The sequence below is a fragment of the Bos taurus genome, chromosome 20 (genome assembly GCF_002263795.3).
Source record: "Bos taurus isolate L1 Dominette 01449 registration number 42190680 breed Hereford chromosome 20, ARS-UCD2.0, whole genome shotgun sequence".
NCBI lineage: Eukaryota > Metazoa > Chordata > Mammalia > Artiodactyla > Bovidae > Bos > Bos taurus.
Window position 1 is genome coordinate 59,393,897 of NC_037347.1, and position 19,281 is coordinate 59,413,177.

A 19,281-nucleotide genomic window follows, 5' to 3' on the forward strand; every position below is an offset into this window, starting at 1 on the left:
TTACACTATAAAATCCTTGGCCTTCCCACCATTTAGTAATCTCCATTTTGGCAAATCTTTGTTTTTAGCTTAATATTGAGTTGTTTTGAATTGTTTCTAAGTATTTCTACTATCTTTATTCTGGTGATACTGTGTTTTTCAATGAAAGTCAGTGATTCCAAAGTCACTACTAAATTCAGTTCATTCAGATTTCTCCAAGGTGAAGATAATTATTAATGTCCTACTGGGCTCTGTTTAAAATAAGCACATTGTTATTAAAATAGGCCATCCTTATTTGTAACTTACGTCTCAATAAAATCAATATGCTTATAAAATCATATAAGCATATATATGGCATATTTTTTTTCAAAGAAGGCCGTTTTAATTATGTATATACACTGGCCCTTTTTCAAAAATATTACTTGATTTATTAATATAGTATGCAGGATTTCCGCCTTCTGAGTCAGACACCACCGCTTCGGAAACTGCTCGCAACTAACGATGGAGCGTAAGCAGAAATGAGGCCACTGCACTCAGTAACCGCTCAGAAAGGAACACCAACTGCAGTAGTTCCCGCTGTTTCCCAGAACAATTAGCGTATTTTGTTTATGAAGCACGTTGGTCAGAAGGTACTTTTGAACTTTGAGCTCCAATAAAAAATGTTGTTTAACACTCTAAAGACTCTGTATAGTTTTGTTGTATTTGAATTTCTAAATCAAGATGCTTTAGGCGTTAGAATTCATCATCTTTGGCTTTGAATTCAGATGCTCCTGCCTGCAAGCAAACTTCTATAAGCCTCATTTTCCTTATCTGTAAAATATACATAGTGATATCCATCACTTAGGGATATTCTAAGGATTAATTGATAAAGTTTTGTGATTTAGGATCTGCCAGGATTAGATATCTTTTCCTTCTGAACGTAGCATTAATTATGTGTTTGGCTGTAAGAGAAAACCAGAGCAGTAGTGGCTTAAGCAAGTTTTTTATTTATTTTGGCATAAACAAAGTTTTTATTTTATTTTTTTTTCCTGCTAACGAGGAAGTACAGAGATGTGCAGCCTAGACTACAACCGGGGACCTTGTGCTTAGCTTGCTGTCATCCTTAGGGTGAGGCTCCTGTTCTTGTAGGCACCAGAGGGCTGCTACATCTCAAGGCTTTGTGTCTGTTTGTGCAACATGAAGCTTTGTCTCTTAGTCGGGACAGGGTTCTTCCCCAGGGACTTTTGTCTGCATGTTTTTGGCCAAAACTGGGTCACCTCCAGCTACAAGAGAGTTTGGGGAATCAAAGACTTTTAGTTGGGTGGATTGCTACTCTGAGCAAATTTAGGATTCTTTTGTTACTGAAAGAGAGGGGACGGCTACTGGATAGGCAACTCATGTGCCCTCCTCACTTTATTACTTCAGTTCTTTGAATCCAAATGAATTGGAAATTTGAAAATTTCCAGTTCAGGAAAATTCAGGGGCTGAGGCCAGTGTCCTCCCTTCTGTCCCACATACCCATCACCTGGTTCTACACCAAGTGATGTGAACAAACAATACCGGGATATAACCTCCACCAAGCTCAGACATCAGCCTAAAGATGGGTCCCCAAACTGGCCTCGGTATCTTGGTAATGGGACATTGAAGACAACAGAAGTATTTTCCATGCCCTTTTGTCTGAGTCTTAGCAGGCTTGGGTCACCCTAAGAGGAAGTGGTCCTTTTTTAACCTTTCCTGCATCAGAGATTGTGGGACTACGGAAAAATGTGCTTAGATTTTTTCTTTGACTCTTTGGATAGACACAAAGACAACTTGCTAAATAATGAAAAAGTCACCACTATTGATATTATGGGGTTTCCCTGGTGGCTCAGTAGTAAGGTTCTGCCTGCTAATGCAGGAGACGTGGGTTCGATCCCTAGGTTGGGAAGATCCCCTGGAGTAGCAAATGGCAACCCACTCCAGTATTCTTGCCTGGGAAATCCATGGACAGAGAAACCTGGTGGGCTACAGTCCATGGAGTTGCAAAAGAGTTGGACCTGATGTAGTGATTAAACAATAACAACAGTTAATACTATCAGTTTGCATAAGAAGGATAAAAATTATTACATGGTAAATATTGGGTTGGCCAAAAAGTTCACTTGAATTTTTCCACAACATCTTATAGAAGAACTTTAATGAACTTTTCAGCCAAACCAATACAAGAAAGTTTTCAGAAAGTGGGGACATTCTTGAGAATATCCCACAATGCCAGATAAAAGACTTGGTATCATGCCTGGCACATAGTGAATAATGCTGCCATTGGGGTTAAAACCTAGTTTGTCATAGGCAAGAATTGTTCGTACGTTTTCAATGACTAGACTTAAACTTCCTAAAGTTTAAGTTGTTCTTTATAGTGTTTGCTTAAATTATATGAAAAAATATAGCTTCCAAGTGTCTTAATATATTACCTTTCAGTGTATATGTTAAACTCTATTTATAACCCAATTGATAAACTGTTTCTATTATTTACATAGATGTAAATGGTCTCACAGTTATGGCATTAAGAACGTAATTTAGTGATCAATTACTCCCTGATAGCTCAGTTGGTAAAGAATCCTCCTGCAATGCAGGAAACCCTGATTCGATTCCAGGGTCGGGAAGAGCCTCTGGAGAAGGGATAGGCTACCCACTCCAGTATTCTTGGGCTTCCCTTGTGGCTCAGCTGGTAAAGAATCCACCTGAAATGTGGGAGACCTGGCTTCGATCCCTGGGTTGGGAAGATCCCCTGGAGAAGGGAAAGGCTACCCATTCCAGTATTCTGGCCTGGAGAATTCCATGAACTGTATAGTCCATGGGGTTGCAAAGAGTGGGACACGACTGAGTGACTTTCATTAATATTGAGAAGATACCATTGTTCATTTCTCTGCTAAGCATCACCTGATAGGTTTGTTCACTTGATTCCTTCTCTTTTCTCCCTCCTTACTGCCTGTATTTCTATTTATAATTCTTATGTACATCATTCAATAGTAGTAGCACTTCTAAAGGAAATCCATAGACCATTTTTCCTAGGATGAATAAAGATGTTTATGATAAACTTTAACTGTGTTATGTACAAGCCTTGTAAATTCCTTGGGATTGAGACCAAGGTTCATAGTGGTAGGTGTTCAGCACACATGCTATGTCTTTGTGATGATGGATTCACTCTGACTTGATGGCCAGGTCTTATAATAAGAAATGCTGTTTTAGGATTGGTCCCATGTTTGGCACTGTTGGGAGGATAAAGGTCTACAACAGCAGATTTTTACTTATACATTTTTAAAGGATACCATAAATTAAAATTGACTACAGATGGCCAGGTGCCACATTTAAGAATAAGATGGCCAGGGCATAAAAAAATTTAGTGCTGAATATTCTACATTACAAATGCAGTCACAGCCTGGGGGAATTAAGGTTATGGCAGTTTCTGAGCAAAAAAAAAAAAGATAAATGGGGTTGTTAAATATGAGTACCAGGTGGCACTGATTTCTGAGTTATTTGTACCACTTTCATCCTTATTTAAACCATAAAATAGGCTGGCTGCTGACCAGAACCTGCAGCTGTGTAGAGGAGACGTCTTTGTACACATACCAGAAAACAAAGACTTATGATAGGCTAAAGTCTGTTACAGTTTTGTACATGAAAGAAAAAATAAAATTGTTGATGTCATAGGCCTGGGGCCAAAAATGTTGACATATATCTACCTAGCTAGGGCTATAAACATGGCATGTGTTCCTAAGAACTGTATTAAGTTTTTAAAAATAGCCAGTTAACCAAAATTTTTTTTCTTGGGATATAGTTGATTTCCAATGCTGTGTTTGTTTCTGTTGTACAGCAAGGTGAATCAGTTATATGTAAACATATATCCACCTTTTTTTAGATTCTCATCCCATATAAGTCATTATAGAATACTGAATAGAGTTCTCCGTGCTTCTTAGTAGGTTCTTATAAATTATCTCTTCAGAAATGGTAGGGACCTAACAGAAGCAGAAGACATTAAGAAGAGATGGCAAGAATACACAGAAGAACTACACAAAAAAGATCTTCACGACCCAGATAATCACAATGGTGTGATCACTCACCTAGAGCCAGACACCCTGGAATGGGAAGTCAAGTGGGCCTTAGGAAGCATCACTACAAACAAAGCTAGTAGAGGTGATGGAATTCCAGTTGAGCTATTCCAAATCCTAAAAAAATGATTCTGTGAAAGTGCTGCATTGAATATGCCAGCAAATTGGGAAAACTCAGCAATGGCCACAGGACTGGAAAAGGGCAGTTTTCATTCCAATCCCAAAGAAAGGCAAGGCCAAAGAATGCTCAAACTACCGCACAATTGCACTCATCTCATATGCTAGTAAAGTAATGCTCAAAATTCTCCAAGCCTGGCTTCAGCAATATGTGAACTGTAAACTTCCAGATGTTCAAGCTGGTTTTAGAAAAGGCAGAGGAACCAGAGATCAAACTGGCAACATCCACTGGATCATCAAAAAAGCAAGAGAGTTTCAGAAAAACATCTATTTCTGCTTTATTGACTATGCCAAAGCCTTTGTGTGGATCACAATAAACTGTGGAAAATTCTGAAAGAGATGGGAATACCAGACCACCTGACTTGCCTCTTGAGAAATTTGTATGCAGGTCAGGAAGCAACAGTTAGAACTGGACATGGGACAACAGACTGGTTCCAAATAGGAAAAGGAGTACGTCAAGGCTGTATGTTGTCACCCTGCTTATTTAATTTATATGCAGAGTACATCATGAGAAACACTGGGCTGGATGAAGCACAAGCTGGAATCAAGATTGCCAGGAGAAATATCAATAACCTCAGATATGCAGATGACACCACCCTTATGGCAGAAAGTGAAGAAGAATTAAAGAGCCTCTTGATGAAAGTGAAAGAGGAGAGTGAAAAAGTTGGCTTAAAGCTCAACATTCAGAAAACTAGATCATGGCATCTGGTCCCATCACTTCACGGGAAATAGATGGGGAAACAGTGGAAACAGTGGCTGGCTTTATTTTTCTGGGTTCCAAAATCACTGCAGATGGTGACTGCAGCCCTGAAATTAAAAGACACTCCTCGGAAGGAAAGTTATGACCAACCTAGACAGCATATTAAAAAGCAAAGGCATTACTTTGTCAACAAAGGTCCGTCTATTCAAGGCTATGGTTTTTCCAGTGGTCATGTATGGATGTGAGAGTTGGACTTGAGCATCGAAGAATTGATGCTTTTGAACTGTGGTGTTGGAGAAGACTCTTGAGAGTCCCTTGGACTGCAAGGAGATCCAACCAGTAAGTCCTAAAGGAAATCAGTCCTGGGTGTTCATTGGAAGGACTGATGTTGAAGCTGAAACTCCAATACTTTGGCAACCTGATGTGAAGAGCTGACTTTTTTGAAAAGACCCTGATGCTGGGAAAGATTGAGGGCAGGAGGAGAAGGGATGACAGAGGATGAGATGTTTGGATGGCATCACCGACTCAATGGACATGGGTTTGGGTGGACTCTGGGAGCTGGTGATGGACAGGGAGGCCTGACATGCTGCAGTTCATGGGGTTACAAAGAGTTGGACATGACTGAGCGACTGAACTGAACTGAACTGAACTACATAGTAATATGTATGTGTCAATCCCGGTCTCCCAATTCACTCTTCCCTCTTTCCTCCCTGGTAACTGTAAACTTATTTTTTACATCTGTGATTCAAGGCACTTAACTTTTAAAATGATCATTCACTTTCATGTTTCACATACAGCTGTCTTTATTCTTTCTAGTGTCTGAACACTTCCTCTCTGCCTATGATATTGACTGCAGTTTGGAAACCAAGAAGGAGGTCGTTCAGTGCATGGGCTCCTTCCAGGATGGGGTAGCTGAAAAGTGTGTTGATTATTTCCAGAGATTCCGACGTTCTACCCATGTGACGCCCAAATCGTACCTCTCCTTTATTCAGGGCTATAAGTTCATATATGGAGAGAAGCATGTGGAGGTGCAAACTCTGGCCAACAGGTAAGTGTGAGGGTCGAATATGAAGTTATTGTAAAGCAGTGGCTCTCAACTAGGGGCAAATGTGCTCCAAGGAGACATTTTGCAATGACTGGAGACATTTTTGTTTGTTAGAACTAGGGAGGGGGTATGGGGGGTGGTCGAGAGGTATTGCTGGGATCAAGAGTCAGAGGTCAGGGATGTGCTGAATATCCTCACAGCGCACAGGACAATCCTCATCACATACAGTTTTGTTGTTGCAACTCCCTGGACTGTAGACTGCCAGGTTCCTCTCTCCATGAGATTTCCCAGGCAAGAAGACTGGACTGGGTTGCCATTTATTCCTCCAGGAGATCTTCCTGACCAAGGAACTAAACTTGCATCTCCTGCATTGGCATACAGATTCTTTAGCACTGAGCCACCTGGGAAGTCCTTGTGAGATTTATCCAGCCTCAAAAACCAATAGTGCTGAGGTTGAGAAACCTTCCTTTCAAGTTTGTTCAAAGGATCATTCCATGGTTGCTAGTGGCTTTATTCTTGCCCAATAAGACTAAATATTGCCAAGTGTTCTTGCAGCCTACCACTTTCTACAGTATTGGATGATAATAATAGAAACCTTGAGCTTGGAAAAAAGCTGAGAATACAGACATCCCCTCCCACCTCCTCTCATCCCTTTCTTCCCACACATTCTGAGTGTCTGGGATAGGAGAGTCTGCTTGATATGTGTGTTCTCTGCACAGCAAATACCTCACTTCACTGAAATTTGTTCCCAACTTCCCAGCTCTACTTTGCTCTTTTATGAACACTTATCTCTTCTGCCTGAATACAACCAAGAAGCAGCCAAGGTTGCTACCTAAGGGACCCCTGGGTGAGTGAGTGGACTAAATGACTCTAAGAACTCCTGTCTTTAAGATCACGTTATTTTAGAGTCAAACAGGCAGCTGGTCCCTTCACGAGGCAGTTTGATAGCTTTAAATTTGTTTCTTTTCTTGATCCCAAATCTTCCTTCTTTTAATGTCATTGATCTCGTTAGAAAAAAAGAAGTTATTTATTTCCTTTCCTCCATGATAGGGTTTCAAGACATTGAAGTCTGTTGTCATTTAGCTAAAGTTCATTAAGCATGTTTCTTGCATGAGACAGATTCTTGACACTGTTATTCCTCATGTCATTCAGTATTCTTAGCAGACTCACTCTTTTCACACTTAGTCTGTGAAGAACCGACATGTGACTTTAGTCTGGAATCAAGCCTAGACATTTACTCTTTTTGTCAAGCCCTCTTGGTTTTGCTATTGTATATACAGTATTCTTCAAATATGACCATTACTGTCTATATCAGTAGACCAGTACTTAGAAAATGTGGCCAAGAACCACACATGTTAACACTTCCCTCGCCTTGGATTTTTAATCTCAGAATGAATACTGGGTTGGAAAAGCTAAAAGAAGCTTCGGAGTCTGTTGCAGCTCTGAGCAGAGAACTGGAAGTGAAAGAAAAGGAGCTCCAAGTGGCCAATGATAAAGCCGACATGGTGGGTAGACATTGACACATGGACCATATTCGTTTTGAATTCCCAATTCATAATTAATGTTCTTCTCTAAGTTGTAACCATGGAAGTGCAAATTTTTTATTTCCATTATAATACCATATATACACCAGGGATGCTATGAATGAAATAGGTAACTAATGAGAACCTACTGTATAGCACAGGAAACTCAGTGCTCTGTGATGACCTAGATGGGAAAGAAATCCAAAAAAACCGGGATGTATGTATACATACGGCTGATTCACTTTGCTGTACAGGAGAAACTAATGCAACATTGTAAAGCAACTATACTCCAATAAAATTTTAAAAAGTACCATACTCTTAATTCTGTGTATGAAAAATTGTGTAAGTGGACAAAATCGACAAATCCAGGCAAAAATGTGCATTTTGAACTGGGTGATTTTTGATGTACTTTTTTTTTTGGTTTTATATTGAATTAGGTCTTAAAAGAAGTGACAATGAAAGCACAGGCTGCTGAAAAGGTCAAAGCTGAGGTCCAGAAGGTGAAGGACAAAGCCCAGGCCATTGTCGACAGCATCTCTAAAGATAAAGCCATTGCTGAGGAAAAACTGGAAGCAGCAAAGCCAGCATTAGAAGAAGCAGAAGCAGCCTTGCAGGTACATCTTTGTGATATAACAGATGTCATCTTCTAGGGCCTCGGAGGAAGATTAGGCAGAAAAGATGAATAACAACGAAGAAATGTTCTACTGCTTCAGACCAAAGCTCTCTTCACTGGAATGATTTCAAGTGGTATTTTCTGCTTGGAGATGTTATTTGCTTTTTTTAGATATTGCAGGTGGCACTTCACATATTATCTTCTCACTCACAAGTGATGGGCAGTGCCATATAATAGGGGTCTGGGTGCCAGCTTCTCATTTCAACTCTGTTACTAATAAGCTGTGTGACGTTGGAAAAGTCACACAAAATTCCTAAAATAGTTTTGTCACTCATTCATTGAGGATGTTAGAGTAGGTTAGTAAGATACAGCTTTCTTTGAGTGTACATATAAATTATCCAAACAAAGGACTGCTGATCTAGTGCTACGCATTAAGGTCAGGCTTTGATCAGGCTTCCAACACAATGCAATATGTGGCAATATCATAAATGATGAAATTAGAAACGAGGTTGGATTCTGGGAAAATATGTTGACTCTAGTGAAGTAGGCTATGTCTTCAAGGGCTGGCCCTTTTTGAGACTGGTCTAGTTTGAGATGTTTTGGATTCAAGTCATTGTTTTTACTGTTTCGTCCCTGGTGGTCCAGTGGTTAACATTCTGGTCCAGTGGTTAACTTTCTGCACTTCCAATGCAGTGGGTGCGGTTCAATCCCTGGTTGGGAATAAAATCCTTAGTCTACTCATCTATTGTCTTATGTTATTGACTCTTGGCTTAGAAAGTGGCTGGAGAAATGGAACACTGCTGACCTGTCCATTGCTAATTCAAGTTATATAACCTCAATTGAACTTGCATCATAATGTGATGTAGTTATTATTTTTTGCTACCTATCTTATTTTCACACTTCCTGAAACACTTACAAATTTTTTTGATCCACGTGAAGTCTTTAAGCTTTCTGTCAGTATACAATGTATTGTATAAGATAATTTTTACTCTAGAGACAGTGAAGATGTTGCCTTCTTTTCTTTTCTTTCCAAAGTTTCACACCATTCTTACAGGTGATGTATCTTTCCTTACTGTTTCTTCATTCCTTCTTGCACTGGCTAAGCTGTCCTCCTTAATCCATGAAGTCTTCCAGGGTCCTTAGCCTTTCAGATTGGTGGATACCTCATCTTCCCCAGTCCCACTTTTAAAAGACCAATTTATGAAGTTGTGATTGATATATAAAAAGCCGTACATATTTAATATGTATAGCTTTGTGAGTTTGGGATGAGTGCACACCTATGAAAACATCACCACCTTCAAGGCCACAGACACATCCATCAACTCTCAAAGTTTCCACCTGCTCCCTTTATTATTGTTTTTTTTTCTTTAAAATTTGTATTTATTTATTTTTATTAGAGTATAGTTGCTTTACAATTTGTGTTAGTTTCAATTTTACAGTAAAATGAATCAGCCACACACTTACATATATGCCTCCCCCTTTTGGACCTCCTTCCCATTTAGGTCACCACGGAGCATTAAGCAGAGTTCCCTGTGCTGTACAGTAGGTTCTCACCAGTTATCTATGTATCAATAGTATATGTGTGTCAAGTCCTAATCTCTCAATTCCTCCCACCCTTCCTTTCCCCCTTGGTATCCATATATTTGTTCCCTAGCTCTGTGTCTCTATTTCTGCTTTGCACATAAGATCACCTGTACCATTTTTTTAGATTCCACATATATGCATTAATATATGATCTTTGTGTTTCTTTTTCTGACTTACTTCACTCGTATATGACACTCCCTAGGTCCATTCGCATCTCTACAAATGACCTGGTGTCATTCCTTTTTATGGCTGAGTAGTATTCCACTGTAAATGTGTACCATATCTTCTTTATCCATTTCTCTGTTGATAGACATTTAGGTAGCTCCCATGTCCTGCCTACTGCAAATAGTACTGTTATGAACGTTGGAGTGCATGTATCTTTTTGATTATGATTTTCTCTGGCTTTGTGCCTAGTAGTGGGATTACTGGATCATAGGGTAAGTCTGTTTTTCTTATTGGTATTTTTTTTGATAAGAACACAACTTAAGATCTACCCATTAACAAATTTCAAGTATATAATAAAGTATTGATAACTGTGGGCACTGTGCTGTAGAGTAGATCTCTAGAATTTATCTTGCATAACTAAAACTTTCTACCCTTTGACCATCACCTTCCATTTCCTTCTTCCTTCAGCCCCTGGCAACACCATTCTACTCTCTGCTTCTATGAGTTTATTTGGGATTCCACATATAAATGAGATCATGCAGCATTTTTCTTTCATGTTTAGCTTATCTCCCTTGACAAAATATATTCCAGGTCCATCCATACTGTTGCAAATGGCAGAATTTCCATTATTGAACCCTGAATAATATTCCACTGGATGTAAATACCACATTTTCTTTATCCATTCATCCATCAATGGAGATTTACATTGCTTCCATGTCTTGGCCATTGTGAATAATACTGCAGCAAACATAAGGGTGCAGATATCTCTTTAAGATCCTGAACATATCCTCCCCCTGCCCATTTTAAGACACTCTGGCTCCACTGAGCGTCTTTGATCAATAGAGAGAAGACAAGGATAGTGTAAAGAAACTTCTAAACCTTTATTAGACTTGTGATACTAACAGCACGATAGGAACGGAGCTTGTGGCATCTCAGTTCTTACATCTCAGTCTACATTTTCATAAGATTTCAAAAGCCTGACATGTTTTTTAATATTATAAAATATTTTCCAGTATCCTCCTAATTTAGTACTCTCTACCACTATAATATTCAGCAACACCATCAATACAGAAATGTCTGGGAATAAGGGCAAGGTGATTGGGGTATGTAGGGGAACTTTTCAATAATTTCCTTCACTGGTTCTGTCTTCATTTTATTGCCTCCTTGTAAGTTTTGAAATCTGGTACTACCAATTCATACTAAGAAAATTCCAGGTACATTCAAACTCTGTCTTGGCATCAGCCATGTAAACCTACAAAACAAATAAAGAACAGCAAAGAATGTGTCAATTCTTATCCCAATGCTAATCTGACCTGACTGCACACACACTCACATACACACACACATATGTAGTAGTCATATTTCTTTGCCTGTAGGAGAAAGAGGAAATCTAATATTTAGCTGAAATAGGTTGAACTTCAGCTATACCCCCACCCCCAATTCATTTTACATGGATCCCCAACATAATTGAGTCCAAGTATGTTTGAGATTTCCCCCTTTTAAAGCTAAAGGGAAAATAAACAGATAGGACCTAATCAAACTTATAAGCCTTTGCATAGCAAAGGAAACCATAAACAAAATGAAAAGACAGCCCACAGACAGTGAGAAAATATTTGCAAACGATGAGACCAATAAAGGGTTAATTTCCAAAATATACAAACAACTCATATAACTCAATTAAAAAAAAAAAAAAACCAACCAAAAAGTGAGCACAAGATCTAAATAGACATTTCTCCAAAGAAGACATACAAATGGCCAACAGACACATGGAAAGATGCTCAACATTACTAATTATTAGAGAAATTAAATCAAAACTGCAATGAGATATCATTTCACACCAGTCAGAATGGCCATCAGCAAAAAGTCTTACAAATAATAAATGCTGGAGAGGGTGTGGGAAAAAAGGAGCCCTCCCACACTGTCGGTGAAAATGTAAACTGGTACAGCTTCTATGGAGAACAATGTGAAGGTCCCTTAGGCATTAACAACAGAGCTACCATGTGGTCCTGCAGTCTCACTTCTGGGCATATATCCAGAGAAAACTATCATTTGAAAGGATACATGCATCTCAGTTTTCACTGAAGCACTATTTACAATAGCCAAGACATGGGAGCGACCTAAATGTCCATCAACACATAAGTGGATAAAAAAGATGTGGTACATATATACAGTGGAACATTTCTCAGCCATGAAAAAATGAAATATGTTATTTGCAGCAACATGGATTATCATATTAAGTGAAGTAAGTTGTAAGGAGAAAGGCAAATACCGTATGGTATCACTTATATATGGATACAAAGGAACTTATCTATGAAGCAGAAATAGAACAGAGAACAGACTTGTGGTTGCTAAAGTGCTGGGGGAAGGGTTGGATTGGGAGTTTAGGGTTAGAAGATGCAAACTATTGTGTGTGTGTGTATATATATATATATATGAATCACTATACACCTGAAACTAATACATTGTAAATCAACTATACTTTGATAAAATAAATTTTAAAACAAACAAACATGCTTGGGGCTGGTGCACTGGGACGACCCAGAGGGATGGTACAGGGAGGGAGGAGGGAGGAGGGTTCAGGATGGGGAACACGTGTATACCTGTGGCGGATTCATGTTGATATATGGCAAAACCAATACAATATTGTAAAGTTAAAAAATAAAATTAAAAAACAAACAAAAAGCTAAAGTTAAATAAGCATGCCAGACCCTTTTATATCCACTTTAATTTGATGCTGCTTTCCCTATTGGCAGCTATTATGTTTCCCTCCTTTCTCTTTTATAGCCAAATATCTCAAATGAAGGTCTGTCTGCTATTTCCAGTTTTTTTTTTTTTTAACCTCAAATTCTCCTTCACTTCCAGCTGTCTAGAATTCACAAATGCTAGTGTATTGAAACAGTCCTTTTCAAAGTAGATAGTTACCTTTCTAATTACCAGGTTCAGTGGTTTTCTTTTCTTCTTATTTTCCCCAAAATTCTCAGAGAAAAGATCATTAGCTTTGATATGAAGTTCATGGGGTACCTTCCTTTGACAGGAGGGTTGCAAATGGAAATCAGATGAAAGGTCTCCAAGGCCTAGAAGGAATGAAGGTGCAGTATGTCCTAGAAATAGGACAGTATCAGATGCTTATTTTTGTGTTTCCAATGCTTATTCCATTGATAGAACTGATAGAACACTTATTATCGACCACAACACGTCTATGTGACTGTTAAGTACTTTACTGTATAAGAACCTTTGTATGGAACAGAACTTTTCTAAGAGCTTAGTGAAATTCCTGTTGCTCATGTTCCATCATCTAAAGGTCAGTTTCCAGCTAAGAAACCTCTAATTATGCAACTGGCAGCCCTGCGGCTACCCACTGATGTCGGTCCAAGGTGACGAGCTGTAAGAGAGTCAGATTCTTGACCTACATAACTAATGAGTAAAAAGAGCACTGTAAGTCCTGGAGTTTCCCTGGTTGAGAATCGCTGGAATCTACTGTAGAGCTGATGATTCTTTTCCTTTCAGATCTGCTTCCTTTTCTGACACTAAGTGGCTGTTACAATTTTAGAGAAGTCACGGCTCCTTATCAGAGGGCGAACATGTCTCTCACTGTGTCTCCTCTGGCTGTCACTTTGCATTGTAAAAATTTGAACTTGTGGGGATGTGTGTTTCTTTGGGATTAAATATGCTTCTAGCCCTCATGACTGCATCAAACTTAAAAATGCTTGCGCTCCTCTGTTGAAGTACAGTAAGTCCCCTACATATATATGAATGTTTTAAGTTGTGAACTTTCAAAGATGCGAATGTGGATTCTATCAGTGTCAGGCATGAGTGAAACCCCGACTTGCCCTCTGTCTCCTATTGCTGACAATCCTTCAGCTCTACCATCTCCCACCCCTTCTCCCTCCTCTAGTCAGTGACACTTCTTGCCTATTCACTCTATGCCAGCCCCTGTGTGCCAGCTGCTGTCCTGTTACTACTGTACCTTTCAAGGTACTGTGTACTGCAGGATTAAAAGTGTTTTGTATCTGTTCACTTTTTATGTATTATTTGTGGGAAAAGTATTATAAACCTATTACAGTACAGTACTATGTCACTGACTGGGTACCCAGGCTAACTTTGTTGGACTTACAAACAAATTGGACTTACAGATGTGCTCACAGAATGGAACTTGCTCATAGGTAGGGGACTTCCTATAGCAGTCTTTGGAGAGTAAATGTTTGTTTCCACTTTTCCTGTCTCAAGACTGGATGATAACCTCCTCTCCTCCCCAGACCATCAAGCCTTCCGACATTGCTACTGTCCGCACGCTAGGCCGACCCCCTCATCTCATCATGAGGATCATGGATTGTGTGCTGCTGCTGTTTCAGAGGAAAGTCAATGCAGTGAAAATTGATCTGGAGAAAAGCTGCACAGTTCCTTCCTGGCAGGAATCTTTAAAACTGATGACAGCAGGGAACTTTCTACAGAATTTGCAGGTTGGTAGTTCAGTAATGATGGGCTAAGAGGGGACTCAGACTTCATTGGAGTGTCTGGATCCTTTAACAGAAAATGAATTTGCATGCATATTTTTTAACTTACTGTTTTTCATCTTTATTGGGGTATAACTGATAAATAAAAGTGTATTATAATGAAGATGTATGACTTGATGTTTTGATGTTTGTATTGATACATTGTGAAATGCTTTCACCATAGTCCATCCATTTGTTGTTGTTCAGTCACTCAGTCATGTCTGACTCTTTGTGACCTCATGGACTGCAGCACACCAGGTTTCCTTGTCCTTCACTATCTCCTGGAGTTTGCTCAGACTCATGCCCATTGAGTTGATGATGCCATTCAACTATCTCATCCTCTGGGTTTAATCCATCCATTAAATCCAATAAATATCTAATTAAATATCTATCACCTCACATAGTTATCATTTTTCCTTTTTTTTTTTTTGGTGGTGAGAACACTTAAGATCTAGTCTCCCAGCAAATTTCAAGTATATAATACAGTATTGTTCACTATATTCACATTGCTGTGCATTAGGTCCCCAGCACCTTCTCATCTTGTATAACTGACACTTTGACCCTTGGCCTTTGACCAGCATCTTCCACTTTCTCCTCCCCAAGTCCCTAGCTACCACCATTCTACTCTGCTTCTGTGAGTCTGACTATTTTAAATTCCACGTATAAGTGATAACAGGCAGTATTTGTCTTTCTCTGTCTGACTTATTTCACTTAGCATATGCCCTCCAGATCTGTCCATGTTGTTATAAATGGCAGAATTCCCTTCTTTTTTAAGTCTGAGTAATATTCTTCATCAGAGAAGGCAATGGCACCCCACTCCAGTACTCTTGCCTGGAAAATCCCATGGACCAAGGAGCCTGGTGGGCTGCAGTCCATGGGGTCGCTAAGAGTCGGACACGACTGATTGACTTTACTTTCACTTTTCACTTTCATGCATTGGAGAAGGAAATAGCACCCCACTCCAGTGTTCTTGCCTGGAGAATCCCAGGGACGGGGGAGCCTGGTGGGCTGCTGTCTATGGGGTCTCACAGAGTCGGACACGACTGAAGTGACTTAGCAGCAATATTCTTCATATATATTTAAAATTTGTATTTAAGTATCTCCTCAGAGTAGAAGTTTCTCTTTCAAATATAACATTATAAGCATTAGAGCTTTAGAGTTTCTTTATATGTAAAATATGAGTAATTTGTCATCTGTATGTTTGCAAATATCTTCTTTCACTCTCTGCCTTAGTTGTTCATTCCAGTAATTGTGTCTTTCAGTAAGCAGATGTTCTTGTTTAGTATAGTCCAGTTTATCAATATTTTCCTTAATAGTGCTTTCTGTGTTCTGTTTAGTAAATCTTTGCCTGTCTCTAGGGTAGAATAAATGCACCTATCTTTTCTTCTGAAAGTTTTGTTGTTTTATCTTTAATATTTAGATCTTGAGACAACTGATTGGGATTCCCAAGCCCCATCCATACCCTACACAGTAACTTCAGCACTGTCTTTCATTCAGTTTTTATTTTTAAAATTTTTTCATAGTTTCTTTTTAAAATTTTAATTTTTATTGAAAGATAATTACTTTATAATATTATGATGATTTCTGCCATACATCAACATGAATCAGCAATAGGTATACATATATCACTTCCCTCTTAAATCTCCCTACCACCTCCCTCCCCATCCCACCCCCCTAAGTTGTCACAGAGCACCAGCTTTGGGTTCCCTGTGTCATACAGTAGATTACCACTGTCTATCTATGGTAATATATATGCTTCAATGCTACTCTCTCAAATCATCCCACCTTCTCTCTCCCTACTGTGTTCAAAAGTCTGTAGATAGGTTCATCAGGATCATCTTTGTAGATTCCATATATATATGCTAAAATGCAGTATTTGTCTTTCTCTTTCTAACTTACTTCACTTTGTATAATAGGCTCTAGGTTCGTCCACATCATTAGAACCGACTCAGATGCATTCCTTTTTATAGCTGAGAAATATTCCACTGTGTACATGTACCACACTTCTTTATCCATTTATCTGTTGGTTAACATCTAGGTTTCTTCCATGTCCTAACTGCTGTGAACAGTGCTGCTGTGAACACTGGGGTGTATGTCTTTTTCAGTTTTGTGCAGTTTTTAATTCAGTGTTGCCCATGTGGCTACTGTGGCCAGAGCATCTTGTGGGGCCTTTTGCAGCAGCTCTAACAAGAAGTAGCTTCTGAAACCAGTGGGTTATACAGACTTGTTTCAGATAATTGAAATATGAGCCTCTGAGATGTAAGTGCCCTGTGAAGGAATAGCATGCTATTTGGGTGGAGAGTGGGTGGCGATTAATCTGATTATGAGTGTGTGAAGAGCAGTGGTGGTAGGGGGTGGGGCTCAAAAAATACTCACTGAAAAACGTGGCAGTGGCATCAGACTTGCCTTATATACCTGCTGCAGAGCCACTGTTCTTGGAAGCTACTTTGCTATTTGCCTTCTGTCACCACCATCCTTCCACTGCTCCCAAATATTCTTCTGGCTTCACTATTTTTTAAGTCTCACAAAAGAAACTTGGATTTTTAAGGAGGTCTGAATAAAGGTGAGTTTTGCTCTGTGCAAGGTATGTTCTGTGCAGACTTATTTCTATGAATTATTTAGGTGCTACATTTCTTTCTACTTGGAAAACATTTAATTATCTTCATTGAGATGATCAAACACCATTTTTAAAAGGTCCAATTCCACTGATTGGTCAGTCTTCTCTTTTAATGCAAGAAGGCACTCTTAATCCATTTCTGTTACTATTTTAAAATTTTATCCCTCCAGAAGAGAAAAGTTCTCTCATAATCTTGATAGTTCAGTGATTAAAAATTAATTCATCACCCTGAAGGCTTAATGTCCAACTGATTTTCGTCACATTTCAGGTGAGTTTAATAGAACCTCTCTTTGAATGTGTTAAGCATTAGGTTGCTGCTAAATGCTAAATATTTGTGTCTAAATATATACACTTTACATATCTACTTTATTTGCAGTGCTAAATATATGTATCATTTTATTTGCCTAATATCCTGAAAAATCGACAAGATATTTATCCATTCTTGGATTTAACTGTTTGTTTCAATGGTATCATGAGCGTAATGTGATTATGACTTAATGGACAAAAGCATTTTAACTATTTCACTCCATTCTTCCACAGCAATTCCCGAAAGACACAATCAATGAAGAAGTGATAGAATTTTTGAATCCTTACTTTGAAATGGCAGACTACAACATTGAAACTGCGAAACGAGTGTGTGGGAATGTAGCGGGTCTTTGTTCCTGGACCAAGGCCATGGCTTCCTTCTTTTCCATCAACAGAGAGGTGTTGCCTCTGAAGGTAAGCTTCCTTGGTGGGGCTTCAGGATGTGTGCCAGCAGGGGGTCTCTGGGTCAACAGGGCTTGTCTTTCCTGCAGCAAAGGAGTCTTAGGTGTTATTAGTCTCAAGTCTATGATAAGAGCTGGTGCTGGACTGGCCAAGCATAGCATGTTTCTTTCTTCTCTGTAATCCTCCTGCCACTGGAATTGTATGGGCCTTAAGCATGGACTCTACAAGGATACTAAGTCCACTGTGGGCTGCTGGACATTTCCCCTCCGCCCCCCGACAGTGTTAACTTGAGAAAAAGAAACACAGAAAACTATAGCATAGGATCCACCAGTAATGTCCAAGAGCTCTTGCCAGGAAGTCCTATGAATGAGGCGGGGTGGACACAGTCACTGGTGGCTGGACTTGTCTTCAGAGGTGACATAGTATTCCCTCTCCCTTTGACCCTCAGGAAAGAGACTGACTAGCATCCTTTATTTAATGTGGGCTGACAATATGCCACTGTTTCTCTCTGAGTTATTGAATTTCTCAGCTTTATTTGTCCATGTCGCCACACCATTTAGTGAGTCTTTAGCAGATGGAGAGGCAAGTACATGTTTTGAGAATAAAATATTAATGCCTCAAAAATTACACCTAATGGTTTGGTTGATTATTTTGCTTTCGTATAAGTCTGATATCTTTCAACCATCAACTAAAATCCTCTTATCCTTACAAACTACATGAGGAACTTAATAATCATGCTAAAAATAATCAAGAATAAAAAGAAGATAGGGAGAGAGTTTCAAGTTCCATTTTATTTTCTCATTATTACCATACCCGGAGCATTTAGTCAGTGGGGAGTCTCTGGAGGTCTTAGGGGAACTCAAAACAGAAGGGATTCATTTGGCTTAGAGATTTTTAGAGCAAATAGTTGAAGTCATGCTGTCAGGTACTATGGATTCAGGACCATTGAAGACTCCAGTTGGCTATTTTGATACTGACTGAACCACTGAGTCCAGTGAAAAGTATAGGGCATCCTTTGCAAAATTTTCCAGTGGGTAAGCATACATAAGTGTCTCCAAGGGAATTACACTTGAATTCACAAGGGGAGTTTTTATTTTGTTGTAATTACTTGAAATAAAATGAGTTAAAATCAGTACAAAATAATGGACATTCTAAACAAGGCTTATGCAAGAACAACATCTCCTCCATTACGTTTGGTACAAGTCAGGCTCCATCCAGTCCCAGGACAACGTACATCCTGCAGTAGGACGTGAAGGGAACACCAGGCGGGGACCTTCTAGTTGTCCCTGGAACCTATGCTTCCCTTCTGAGAAGCCTGTTCTGGGGGTGCCCTCCTGTGCTCTTAGTAGCATCCAGCGTCTGGAAGTCTCTAGTTTGTCAGGTCCCTCCTAATTGCCATTGTCATAAAAATAAACATAGTTACATAGATCCCACATGTTCATTGCATAGAGAGAAGTAGAAGACAAAGAAAGTGCAGTCTCATTGGGCAACTGTGCTCAGTATATTAAGAAATACAGACCAAAGGGTCTAACTTCACTGATTTCTGAAGGGGTTTCTCTCGTTTCCCAAGTGAAGAGTTTGAGGACACTCCTTTGACTCCAGTGGGGACCTCT

The 19,281-nt window shown here is 39.3% G+C and overlaps 1 protein-coding gene across 2 annotated transcripts in view; it reads left to right on the forward strand.

The window, feature by feature from the left end:
• The window catches only part of DNAH5 (dynein axonemal heavy chain 5), a 332,322-nt gene that overhangs the window by 235,074 nt on the left and 77,967 nt on the right, over nt 1–19,281 (forward strand). For both annotated transcript variants that reach the window (XM_024981527.2, XM_015459121.3), the window contains exons 56-60: nt 5,737–5,968; nt 7,356–7,470; nt 7,926–8,102; nt 14,107–14,310; nt 17,501–17,680. In XM_024981527.2, the coding sequence (XP_024837295.1) occupies nt 5,737–5,968; nt 7,356–7,470; nt 7,926–8,102; nt 14,107–14,310; nt 17,501–17,680 (908 nt within the window). The remainder of the gene's footprint in view (nt 1–5,736; nt 5,969–7,355; nt 7,471–7,925; nt 8,103–14,106; nt 14,311–17,500; nt 17,681–19,281) is intronic.